This window comes from Podarcis raffonei, chromosome 9 (genome assembly GCF_027172205.1).
Source record: "Podarcis raffonei isolate rPodRaf1 chromosome 9, rPodRaf1.pri, whole genome shotgun sequence".
NCBI classification, from domain to species: Eukaryota; Metazoa; Chordata; class Lepidosauria; order Squamata; family Lacertidae; genus Podarcis; species Podarcis raffonei.
The window spans coordinates 18,559,534-18,573,460 of NC_070610.1; the positions used below are offsets into that span (position 1 = coordinate 18,559,534).

A 13,927-nucleotide genomic window follows, 5' to 3' on the forward strand; every position below is an offset into this window, starting at 1 on the left:
GAAAAGCCCCCAAGAGCGGCGCGCTCTTTAAAGGCTGCGCGGCTCCCGCGGGCTTTTCTATGAGGTGGGGGAATTCCCACCTGCTTTCCCCCATCGCCAGCCTCCAAACCAGGTCGGAGAGTAGCACGAAGGCGTCGCACGCCTTCCCGCTGCCCCCCCCGATCCTCTGGGGCTGGTGGTGGGGGGAAGCGCTGCTTTCCCCCACCATCAGCCTCAAAGACCAGACTCTCCTGGCTTCAGTGAAAGCAACGCGAAGCCTCCGGAGCGCAGGCTTCGGAGGCTTCGCGTTGCTATCACTGAAGGCAGGGAGCCTGCATTCGCTCCATAGGACGCACACACATTTCCCCTTCTTTTTTGGAGGGGAAAAAGTGCGTCCTATAGAGCGAAAAATACGGTAGCTGGCTTCTGCAGCTACAGCAGTAGCCGTGATTCTCCAGCGGTTTGGCTTCATTCCCAGAAGTGCACTCCATTGACCGTAGAGAAAGATGGATGCCAATAGATAGATCCAGGCATCCACCGGTAGAATGGACACCACTGGTCCAATGGATTCCCCCCCACACACACACACCCTCGCCAATCTGCTTGAGGGCAAGGTGATCTGCTCAAAGGCTGGGCGTGTGGATGGCTACCGGGGGTATGGGAATGACAAAAAAAGAAAACCTGTTATGCAAGCAGACATTCACTCACACAGCACTGGATACCACCCTTTGAAAGTCCTGAGTCTCTTAATTTGCTTTTTTAAAAGTTCATTCTATTATAAAATTTCAAAGACTGTAAACCAATTTTTTTTGGAAACAGATAAAGTACTTTGAGTATTTGTGGGGTGGAAGCTAGCTTACCAACTTATCCATGTAGTTTTGTATACATAGGGAGTATATTATGTGGGCCAACATTCTCACATTTGACCCTCCCTATAGTCTGAATTGGGTTCTGCCCAGCAAACAATGCACTGCATGTTCCAGAATACTGTAGTGGCAAGTTGAAGAAATCACCTTTTCAAAAGTTAAAGGGTGTCATTGAGGTGTATAGCTCAGTTGGGACACGAGTGTCACTATGCTCTAAACCACTTTTTTTAACCTTATTTATAGTTCAATTGGTTAGACCATAGTATTGATAATGCCAAGGTTTCAAGTTTGATTCTCATATGGGACAGCTGCATATTCCTGTACTGCAGGGGGTCCTCAGGGTCCTTTCCAACTCTATAATTCTATGATGTATCTGTTAGAAAGGTTCATGCCCTTCTAAATTGCTAGATCAAGTTATCATGTGGCAGCATTGCTGTTCCTACATACACACCCAATGGATGATTAAAGGCATTTTCTCGTTTGAAAATTATGACATACAAATAAAGGTGGCATTGTGCTGTACAAAGCAGCTTGCAAAATCAATACTTACAATCCGCATTCTTCAGTGACTGTTTCTTTTTAGATGGTTTGGAAATCACTTTGATTCGTTTACTAAGGAACACACCAATATCATCGCTATTGCCATAGAACATTTTGACCGATAACATGAAGTGCTTTCGCTTGTCGGAGTCAGATATGTACAAGGTTTTAGCTGTGCAATAGTTCTGTGGATAAGAACAGGAATCAATTCATTAGAAGTTTTAAGTAGCAACAGCAGGTTAAGTAGCAAATTATGACTTCAAAGCATTACGTGCTAAGGCAATTTGTTAGCTGATCTGTTCAGAGTTCTGACCGGGCTTTGTGCTCTTCTGAGTGGCTTGTAGAAGACTGGGAGGACTGACCCAAACGTCACGAGGTTTGTGGAATGGAGGAAATGATCAATCATGTTCTATGGGATTGTTTGAAGCATATGGGACATATAGGTGGCAGTAACAGGGCAGTAACAGTAAGAGAAATGGGCTGTGGTACCCATGATTAAAGGAAAGCATGGACGAGACTCATACTGGACTGAGGCATCTCCCTATAATGCAATCAATTAACAAACCCTAAGAAACAGGCAACTAACTACCTATAGGCACAGAACTCTGTTTATCCTTTTCTTCTCTCTGGTTGGTCAGGGAGTGGAATGCTCCTTCATAGAGAAAAGCTAGGACTATGATACTACAAGAGACTTCAATTAATCCCCCTTGACATCTAGGGATGTAAGCAATTTCCCCAACATCCCAGGTTGCTGTAAATATACCAACATTGTTATGAACTATCTTCGTAAGGTCTACGCATGCTGCTTCAAAAAGCATACCAGGCTTTTCAAACACTTCAGGGAGCTGTATACTTCCTTAGCGAGCACCACAGATGTGTGGCTACTGAATTATGAGACATCCCGTTTTTATGGACCCAAGTACAGCATGCTTGGCTGCATTTTTGTTTGCACTAATAGCATTAGAAACGCTCATATGTGGAATCTTAATTTTAATCAGATCAGGTCTGTAAGCGTTCAAATTGTGAAATCCGCCCCTGATCCAAACAGGCTAGTGCCCCCTACTCCAGGCAATCCTTACAACCAGTTTACACACAGGATGAATTCTTGTACACCGTCAGTATCTACTCGTTTTCCTGAGAATGAAAAGAGTGACCCAATCAATGACTTACTCCCAAGAAGGAGCGCCACGTTCTATGTTTTATCTTCTTAAGCCGGTTTATTGCCATAAAACACATACTGAAAAATGACTCAGAAGGCCTTCAATACATCAGAGAGCTAGCATATAAAATACAGATTTGTACTCATCCTACCTTTCCTTCCAGATTTAACTGCTGCATTTCTTGGTCACTATTACCTATCCCAATAAAGGCGCATGGTTGAGACTCTTGTTCAGAGCAGCCATCCCGTTCCATCTGTTCTTTTTTTTTCTTCCACCCACTACCCATAAGATAGACACAGGGAGGTGGGCAAAAGAACCTGAAGATGAAAAACAGAGGGTTGGGTTCAAGCTCAATGCATTTGGTTAAAGCTGTGTGTATTCTGTACAAAATAAATACAATTTTGAACAAAATCTGAAGCAAGAGAAACTGGATTCTGTGGTGCACTTGTGAAAGTGTAAAAGAGTATTGGAAAAGGATCCATAATGAATTGAAAAAAATGATTAAAATACCTTCCAAAAAACAACAACAGAGTCCTTTCTGCTGGGGATAATTCAGAATGAAATTCCCAGGTGTTTAAAAGGGTTATTTATCGTGGCCCGTGTTTTGTTAGCCCAAAAATGGAAAGTGAGCAAGGTCCCAACCAAAGAAGAATGGCAACTTAAGTTGACAGAATATGCACAACTCGCAGACTTAACATATAGAATAACAGAACAAGAAGAACATACGTTTAGAGAAGATCGGAAAGCGTTTATTGAATATATGGGAAATAATTGTGGACAGCTGAAAACGCTGGCAGCATTAAGATAAATTCAACAGTGTAAATAAGTTTTGATGGATGGAATAATGGAATACTGAATGGTATAGTTTTTGTAAAATATGTAGGGATTTATGATATGTAAAATGAACCATGGAAAGAGAAAAAGGGAAGTCATATCTTAAGGATGCAAAATGAGTATTTTAAATTTTAAAACAGAAAATTTAATAAAAACTATAGAGAGAGAGAGAGAGAGAGAAACTGGGTTCTGTGACCTACATAAATGATATGGCTTGCAGAGATTTACTAACTATAAAAGGTAAAGGTACCCCTGCCTGTACGGGCCAGTCGTGTCCGACTCTGGGGTTGCGCACCCATCTCGCTTAAGAGGCCGGGGCCAGCGCTGTCCGAAGACACTTCCGGGTCACGTGGCCAGCGTGACAAGCTGCATCTGGTGAGCCAGTGCAGCACACGGAAACGCCGTTTACCTTCCCGCTAGTAAGCGGTCCCTATTTATCTACTTGCACTGGTGTGCTTTCGAACTGCTAGGTTGGCAGGCGCTGGGACTGAGCAACAGGAGCGCACCCCGCCGCGGGGATTCGAACCGCCGACCTGACGATCGGCAAGTCCTAGGAGCTGAGGTTTTACCCACAGCGCCACCCGCGTCCCTCACTATACATAGTTTTATTTTGCTCCTGCTTATCCATAAGGAACTAACTATGCAGGACACTAAAACTCATTTCCTACTTTGCAAGGATTTACGAGGCATTTCTCACATTTTCCAATATACTGTGCCAGCTATCATTATAAGAATAACTATTCAAGAATCAATGTTCTGAGTTTGATTCCCCCCCCCCGGCCCGGCCACTTTCGCCCTGTCTGTTTTCCCTTGTGTGTCTTTTTTATTATTATTGTAAGCCTAAGGGAAGGGTTTTGGTTTTTTTTATTGACTGTATATAGTCTTATGTTAATTGACTGGAAATAAGCCACTCTGGGGACACTTTTGGCTGAAGAGCTCTAAATGCTTTAAATAATGGTGATAATACTTTTTCAAAGAGCAATCGCTACAGTTTTAGGATGAAGAAACACACTATTTTTCAAACGAAAACTGAAATTCCTGGATACTCTGTTTTCAGAATCAATAGGAGGCGACTGTGGAATTACAGAGCAACACAGCCTTGGCTCCATAACAATATAAAAGGTATCTGCACTACTGCTTATTGCATGCTTCTAAGCCTGATTGATTTCTATTAGAGACATCAAACATGTACTTAATTTTCCCATTGAAGAAAGACAAATGTAAGACAGGAGTGGGGAGTCTTTGCCATCCCCAGAACTGCATTTTCTTGGAGAAAATCAGTCAGGGGCAGCAGGTCCATAGGGGACGGGGCCAATGTCAAAAGTGGATCACTCCTCCCTCTCTCTAACATCCCCACTCCCACCAAAACTATATTACCTTGGAAGGTGGCAGACTCTCTTTCACTGGAGGGTTTTAAGCAGAGTCTGGATGACCACCTATCAGGATGCTGTGGTAGTGCTTTTCTAGCACTGGCAGGAAAAATATGAGATTTGATGTCCTTTCCAATTCTTATGATTCTATGATTCATTCATTCCATTCCAGTCTCTCTCTTCCCCTTTTCACTTTACCACCTTCTCTCTCTTTCTCTCCTCTCCTTGTCTCCCTGTGCAGCAAATTTATGCTTTTTAAAAAACAGCTTCCATTGGGGATAATGCAAGCTGTTTAATTGATGCCAGGGTGGAGGGTGGGGATATTGGGATCACAGCATAGAGTTGTAACACCTCCAATAATGATTTTAAAAAATCACCCCCAAAATCACAAAAAACACCTGCTTTTATTCTGTTTTGTTAGGCTGTTTTTGAGCCTAACTGCTGACTTTTAAAGCTATAGGAACAAGGGGAAAACCGGAAAAAAAAATTCCAGAGAAGTTAAGATTCTATCTAAAATATCAACTGATACTAAAAGTATCCCCAGAATAATCTCCACTCCAATTTTTCACTTCAGTATACTGAAAACATTTTTGTAAAAAAAACTAATACAGGTTTCATTAGCATTCCTCATTTGGCCAGTTGAAGAACGTCTAAACACCAAGCCAGCCTTTATGTGTACACTAGGTGGAGCTCCACCCAAAGCAAATTTCAGGATTTCGAAGAACCAAGGACACAAACTTACACTGTACAAGTATAACAATTTTAAACAACCTGGAACCAAGCTTACACTGTATTATAGAGCTTTTGAGATGGCACTACTGAAATCTGAAGAAAAGATACTGTGGATGCCTGAAGTTCTTCTAGATCAGCCAAAGATTGTTTTATGTATGACATTTCCCATAATGTCTCAAAATGGCACAATAGAGAGCACACAGCACAACACTAACCTCTTTTCATTTCCATACGATTTCTGTGCAACCTTTGCATGAAGGATTAGGACTGTTTGATCACCACGCTCCTTTAAATAGTTTCTCATTGCTTCCCTGAGAATTAAAAAGGCACAATAAAATTAATAGAAATACTCTTCATTAAAAAAACAAGCTGTATGGCAAAGGTAGTCTCCAGGCCATTGTCCCTGACCAGCGGCTATGCTGGCCAGGGCTGATGGGAGGTGGGAGTCCCTAAGGAGGGCACCATGTTGGCTTTAAGTTTTGATATTTAAAAATATTCTGGCAAAATAAGCAGCCCGGGTGTGTGGAGTACAAGATATTTGCAAGCACATACCTTTATAACCTCAAGTAGCTCACTGGCGGGGCTTACAGAGTTGCCAAAGGGCGTGTAGGGGGCTTAACCTAGTTTCTGAGTCCGTCCTCCTGCAGAAAGCACCTCCCTGTCCTCAGGCAACAGTAGTGAAGTGAAAGTCCAAGAGTTATCCACCACAAGGTTTATAATTAGTGGAATACATGATTTAAAGAAGGACTTGGGATCTGGCCCTTACTTTCTAGCAGAGCTGGAAAAGACATCAACCTGCCTTCGGACAGTGGTGGCTTTTGGGAGTAAACACTAACAAGATAGATGGATCAAGAGCCTAACACAGTTGAGGCACTTCCATTTGTTTTGTCTTCACAAGCAGTAGCCTATCTACAAAATCTAGCTCTACTCAGAAAGGATAAACAGCCTTTTCAGGAGTGTAACACAGTGATACTTCCGGTTGCGGACAGGATCCGTTCCAGAGGTCCGGCTGGATCCTGTCGTTTTCGCAACCGGAGAGATCGCTTCTGCGCACACACGCACAGCGGTAGAGTGCTTCTGCGCATGCAGCAAAATCCCAGAAATATACTTCCCGAATTACGTATCCCGAAGTTTACGTAACCGGAGGGATACGTAACTGGAGGTACGACTGTATTTTTAAACCTTTATTTAAAATAGAAGAAAAATGTTAAATGGCTAAGTTGTTCAGCCTCAAAGTATACTCTGGTTGGAATTACATGCCTTTTAATGGCTTAACTACAGAGCAAGCAGGAACTCATTCCAAAATACATTCCTGGATGTATCTCTAATTCTATATTTGCTAGAAATTTTTCTAAATGCAAATGAAACAAAAGTAGCTAAGACAAACGTGTTAGGATGCTGACATCTGCCTATAGTTAGGGGATTTGCTGCTTAAGATTACCAGCACTTTCCCATTTCATTTTGAACAATATACAGTTATCATAGGGCAGAACCTATGGAAATGATTACTTTTCAAAGGCTTCCCTAGTAAGCTACCAAGAGAGGGGAAGAAGCAATAACACGCATGTTCCACTGTCTTTCTGAAAATTATGACTAGCATTCCACACTGGTGCTCCAGGGAGTGGGAACAGCTTCTGTTCACAGAACAAAAGGCTGCTTCCATTCACAATATTGAATGCCACCCCATTGTCACGAACTGTAAACTTTAGCTTTGTCCTTGGCTACTAGGAGAGAACCCGCATTGCAAATAATGCTAACATACAGATAAAATAGAACATTTGTCTGCAGGGGGACTGTTTGGAGAATACAAACTAAAGCAACAGGAAAAAAGGATTCAAAATCTAGTGTTTTGCCAAGGAACAGGGTATGATTTAACACTGGGAAGACCAGACACAAAATGTACTAATAAAACTGTGAAAGTTAAACTTTTAAAAAGGGGTAGCTGAATATTTCAACAACAGTAAAAGGCATCAAGAAAGTATATATTGTCCAATGGTAAGAAATACTCATCCAGTTCAAGCTCTTTAGCCCTTTATCAGTGAGTGGTCTAATCTAAGTATAATGAGGGGTACCTAGGCCACTCTGGAAGCTGTTTTAGATGAGGAGAAGGTCTGCATAAATAACTAAATGCCTGGATTGTTGTGTGTTTAGAATTTCCATTATTTAAAAAGGTCAAAAAGGCAATCCACGGTGTGTAGGTGCATGCGTTTGTGTAATCCAGTTGTAGTCAGGTGATCCAGCCCAGATTAACATGCCGTCACTGAATTCAGAACTCCCCCAAAAAAGGAGTGCTTTTTACTGCGCTGGCCTACTGACTTTGGAAAAACCTGCATTTAAACAGAAGGGCTGCAAGACATTTTTTTGTTCTTGCAAACATTTCATAATTTTAGTACTTTATGGGCTGTGAACTGCCTCGGGATCTTATGATGAAGGGTGGTATATAAATCTGATAAATAAATAGATAAATAAATATAAAAAATTGTATGACTGCATCTTATTGTGCTGTTTAATACCACACTCACTTTGAAGGCTGAAAAAGATGTCTATAAATATTGAAAATTAATAAATGTGGTACCCTTAGGTTGAAAACTGACCTAATAAAAATGCAGAGGTGAAGAATTATTCCATAGTTGGACTGAATTGACTTCACCATTCTTTTTACAATACATTGCCATAAAATTTGTATATTCAAGGTGGGACAAGAAAGGAATCCACTGTGTATTTAGGTCTAGTTCATTCCAATAACAGATGCAATAGTAAAACTGTTCTTAGAGTACCGGTATATCATTTCAAATGACAGCTAGGAATAGAGTTACATGGTCAAATGTAATTTCTCCAGGGGGGGAAACATACTTGCACAAACAAATTTAGCATATTGGGAAAAGGCTAAGCTACAACCTGTTTTTATGACAACTAGATCTTCATACATAGTTCAAAAAACCCATGAATTAACAACAGTGAACCATGCAATTGCCTGCCCAAAGTCTGAAGGAACTAAGACACTAATTGGCATAAACTAGGATCTAGCAACACAAATAATTATGTCTTACCTGGTGAGCCGTTTAGGTTGAGGTCGCTCACCAAATTTCCTGTAAGCAGAAAAACACACAAAACAGTCATTTGTAACATTTCTTACTCAGAGGTATGGCTCACTGTGTTGAGTATATCTTCCTCCAAGGTATACATGTACAGATTGCAGTTTCAATCTGTCCACCTAACAGACTTTTAACTCGACCTGCAAGCCTAACAGAGCAGCACAATCCTGCTAAAGAAGTGTTTAAAATATGCAGTTCTTTACGCTTTCCTGGGTCTCTCCAAACTTTAAAGCCCTATTAAAAATGGCAGATTTTTTCCCAGTTAAGCCATTCATTATAGCATGGATGTGCTATGCAGCATAAGTTTTTTTTTTAAGACATATGAAAATTCACATTGTTAATGATTTTTTTAAAAATTGTGCTTTCTCGATGAATAAAAGAAATCAAAAAACACCAGTTAGCAGTTCAAAAAATAGTAACTGCAGTAGAAGAAAACCCAGGACTCAGCTACATTAGTAAAAAAAAGTGATTTGAATGCATTATAAACATGCAACACCAGATGACACCAGAGAGCACAAACCTTTCTATAGTGTTTTTACATAGGGTTTTTCTTTTCTTTTGTTATAACGATTTAATTTCTGACTTATTTATAGCGGGGGTTTCCCCCCTGTGTGTAGAACCACCTCCAGATGCATGACTATTATCACACTATGGCAACAGAACAAACAAACCCCAAGACCAAATTTATACGAAAAAATATTGGAAAAACCTGTTTTCAATACATAGAATAAATATAATTTACAGAAATTCCTTTGCATTAACAAATCCATATCAGAAAAGTAAAGAGCACGAGAAATAAAAAGGAGAATATTTGCTTCACTCCGTAAGCAAGCAAGCAAATGTATGGAACTGTCACTTTGTTCCTTCCTTCACATGAGCAGGCAAGTAACTCAGAAAGCCCTGACCCATAGCTTTCCACTACATCCAAACCAGGAAAATGTGGTTAATGGCTGCCAGACATGGAGGCCCTGGCTCTTTTTATTTATAACCAGTGCTAGAAACTAAAGACATATAAGCTAGGTACAAAATTGCTCCTTAAAATAGGGTTACAGTCACCAAAACAGATTGTTTATTTGCCATTTTTGGATGAGATGGCTCAAATATCAAATTTCTCAATACAAGGTTTGGGTTTCTGAAATTCATTCTGATTGTACAGATAAAACATAACAGGATTCTACAGGATGTGTTGCTAGTGTGTGAAAACAGTTAAGATTCAAGGATCCCCAGGTATGCACCTTCAAATGGTGGAGACTTCAGGCACCATCCTGGCACCCGGGCATCTTCACTTGGTAGCAAGTGTCTGAAAGCCAGGTGCAAAATGCACCTCTCACCTTTTGAACACTGTTTGTAACTACTGTAACTATTAACCAAGTTAACCAAGCTTTGGCTAACAGAGGTTCCTGGCTTATTTGCTAGCTTGAGTGAAGGACAATGATAAACAGGTGTGTGGTGTTGCAACCTGTTTATATCTTGGCTTCAAATATAAGATTTGATTGTCTGAATGCAGCCAATTATAGCCTCTGTTAAATCTTCAACTTTCCCTGTCATTAGGGTGTTTATTCGTCCTTATTCAGTGACTGCTGCTGCAGCCTGGGCTCTGTCAGTCTTAATATCCGTGAACTAATTCCTGTATGTCAGCTATAATCCAATCTTTCTTAAGAAAAGCCTGTAACTTAACAAAAAGAAGATTATGAGGAATATTAAACACTAGTCCTACTCAGAGCAGACCCACTGAAGTTAATGGACATGACTTAGGTTCATTAATTTCAATCTGTCTATTCTACATAAGACTTAATACAACCCTATGCCTCGAACATTTAATTCTCAATCTCACCGAATTTTCAGAGAGCGAGTGTTCAGAAAGAGTTCTGGTGTAGATCTGGATAGATATGTTGATTTCTTACTCATAAAGGTTCACAGTTAAGGAAGCTTATGACTTATTATAGCTTAAATAATATATAATATATTATACCTTAATATAATATATTATACCTTATGACTTATTATTGCTTAAACTGAATCCCAACATTTAATTATTAAGTACATTCTACAACTATAGTCTGATCCAAATTTTAAATATCCTTTAAAAGGTGGTGTTCATCTTATGGGATTCTTGTTAATTTTAAGATATATCCTGGATCAAAATGTATTTTCTCTTCCTTTCATTAATGCTTCTATAGTAGCATAGTTTTCATTCTTCAATCAGCTTTCTCTCTCCTTTCACTCAAGCAGTCTACCTTTGAGGCTGAAGATTGTGTTCAGCTTTTAATAGTTTGTTTCCTAGTCTTAAATTTGCTCAGATGAAGTTTTATTTTCTAATTCTCTCCCTTTCATCCAATTTCATTTGCTGCCTCCTTTCTCTCACACATAACTATTCTTCCACACCTTTTCTCTCTCTTCAACATCTCCTAAGGGGCTCTGGCCTTGGAAGCTTTTAATTTAATAATAATAAAATTGTACTCTGTTGAAAGTTTTCCCTTGATGATCCTCTTAGACAGTTATTTCTACCTTTGGGTCATATTTCAATCACCTATTTGTCTCTGAGCTTTATATAGACATCGTTAATTCTAATAAATCAGTTCATAATTCAGATTTTTGACAACCAAGACAAATAATGCAGTTCTAAAAGGTAAAGGTAAAGGTACCCCTGCCCGTACGGGCCAGTCGTGTCCGACTCTGGGGTTGTGCGCCCATCTCACTTAAGAGGCTGGGGGCCAGCGCTGTCCGAAGACACTTCCGGGTCACATGGCCAGCGTGACAAGCTGCATCTGGCGAGCCAGCGCAGCACACAGAAACGCCGTTTACCTTCCCGCTAGTAAGCGGTCCCTATTTATCTACTTGCACCCGGGGGTGCTTTCGAGCTGCTAGGTTGGCAGGCACTGGGACCGAACGACGGGAGCAAACCCCGCCGCGGGGATTCGAACCGCCGACCTGACGATCGGCAAGTCCTAGGCGCTGAGGTTTTACCCACAGCGCCACCCGCATCCCAATGCAGTTCTAATCAACTACATAAATTAAAACTAGAACTCTCTTAAATTAGCAATTTTAATGACTCCTCCATTTTCATGCATAATGAACTGATCAATTTCCTGACATTTTCTTAACCAAGTAAAAATTGGGAAAATAAAGTGTAAATTCAATTATCTTTATATAAATAATATGTAGCCTACCAATTAATCTGTTACTCGTATCCTAGGATTCCTATGTACTTAAATACCACGAAACTCCAAAAATTATCTGTGGTGAAATAATCTATATATGCATACAATATGCAGACATACACCAGCTCAACATATTGACAGAACTTACTTCTACAACTTGCAGTCCTGTGTGCTAGAGACCACCTGTGTTAAAACGTACTTCTATAACGTTTGTATTTTTGATAATTTCTTGCAAACAGTTCTGACTGACTGACTTAAAAATCAGTCCAAATATTTTGGCTACCTCACCTACTCATTGTGACAAACAGATGACCTAAATAAATAAATAAATTTCCAGTTCACCAAAGCTTTCCAACTTGGTCGCCAAGTAATCTGGAAAGTATCTTTGTCATCTCTAAACAGTGTACAAAAGAAGAAGAAGCAACAACAGACAATTTAAACAAAACATTATAAGAATACAGTTACATATTTTAAGTTACATTAATAAAAAGTTGCCAATATATAAAAATCAGTATCAATTCATTTTCCTTCTGATACAACCATCCCCCCAGTTTTTACCAAGGGTCTAAACAAACTTTCAGCTCACCCACAAAAGTCTCACAATGAGAAGAGTTCCTGCAAACAGCAGACATCACCCTAGTCTCTTACTCTAGGCTTGCTTTTTACAGGCAGGCCCAAGGTGGATGGCAGTTCCTTAGGCTGCCCATAACTGTGCCCCATTCAGCTGCACCCAGTTCTAGGTGCAGAAAGTTTGCTGAGATTCCCAGGGGGTCCAAAGGATGGAGAAAGGGGCCCTCTCCACTCACAGCTCTTTCTTTACCCTCTGCCTTTGCCTCCTCCTTTAGCTGCTTTGTGAAAAATAAATGAAGAGTTGTATTTTGATGAACACCAGTGCCTTTGTTTTTTGGATATTAAAAGCCAACACCAGGAAATTACACCCTCTGAATGGAAAGCTGCAAAACCTAGACGGCAAAATAATGACTGCATTGGAAAGATTCTTAGTAAAAAGATTCCAGAAATTATTGATTGATATTGTTTGCATATTCCACCGCAAGGCACTTCAAACAGGGCACTGCAAAGATGCATAGGACTGATTCACACAACCATACTTAAATGGTAACTGTATTATGCTCATTAACATGCCACGTTTCATATAGAGAGCATATGAAGTGTGGTAATGAGTTCAGATATCATGTAAATGCCCCCTACACGTATAACATCACATGTGACACAAGCATTTGCAAATATATACCAATGGCAAAATATATTATTACAAGCGAGGTGCATATAACCAAAGTCTTACGTCATGCTTGACATGCAGTAGGCAAGCAAGAACAACCTGGACCCCATTTTTCACAGTATTTTAAAAACTTAAAACAGACATAGTTTCTGCATCTCAGGGAAATTTCAGGAATATTTTCATTCCCCTGTTCAGTTCCAATTGGGAACTATCCCTTCTTTCCCAGCTTGAAGCTTCCCCAAAATTTGTTGACCTCTTGAGAGGTTTCATATCCCACACATACATATATTTTATATTTTATCTACATAAATCAGACTTGAACAATACGGATAAGCTAACCTGATCTTCCACCACTGCTATTTCAGCCCCAGAAAACAACAGGTTGCATACATAGACAGTTATGTTCAGTTTTGTGGGTCGAACATGTATATCTGAGACAAAATTTACAAGAATAATTCCAGGACTAGAAAAATATAACATCTACCCTGGTTATTAGGAAATCTTCTGGAAATTGTTGATACAATGCAACTAATCAGTTGAAATTAATTTCCATAAACAGTTTTTTTTAAAAAGAAGAAAGCAAGCTTAAATAGAAAAGCTGGACAAATTTGAAGATTAGAAACAAAATAAATCAAGACAAAGTATTTCAGAAATCTTTCTCTAAGCTGCATCCTTATTTTCAATATTCCAGGATAGCTGACTTTATCATAAGATTACTCTTTTCTGTGTAACCACTGCAATATAGTGGACAATTTTTCATGTTTTTAAAGTGGGAATATCTGGATTCAAATCTCTGCTCAGCCATGAAGTTCATTGGTGGCCTTGAGCAACTCATAGAAATGATGTAGGATAAAATGGGAAAGGGGATTGTGAACCTAATGCATTCTACTTAAACGCCTTGGGAAAACGATAGCAAGGCATATCTAATCAAATAACATTGTGTCCATCCA

The 13,927-nt window shown here is 39.9% G+C and overlaps 1 protein-coding gene across 5 annotated transcripts in view; it reads right to left on the minus strand.

Moving 5' to 3' along the window:
- Window positions 1-13,927, minus strand: part of RBPJ (recombination signal binding protein for immunoglobulin kappa J region) — a 35,587-nt gene that overhangs the window by 8,019 nt on the left and 13,641 nt on the right. For all 5 annotated transcript variants that reach the window (XM_053402356.1, XM_053402357.1, XM_053402360.1 and 2 more), the window contains 4 exons: window positions 8,532-8,570; window positions 5,697-5,792; window positions 2,697-2,862; window positions 1,396-1,570 (listed from right to left, as the gene is read on the minus strand). In XM_053402356.1, coding sequence (XP_053258331.1) covers window positions 1,396-1,570; window positions 2,697-2,862; window positions 5,697-5,792; window positions 8,532-8,570 — 476 coding nt within the window. The remainder of the gene's footprint in view (window positions 1-1,395; window positions 1,571-2,696; window positions 2,863-5,696; window positions 5,793-8,531; window positions 8,571-13,927) is intronic.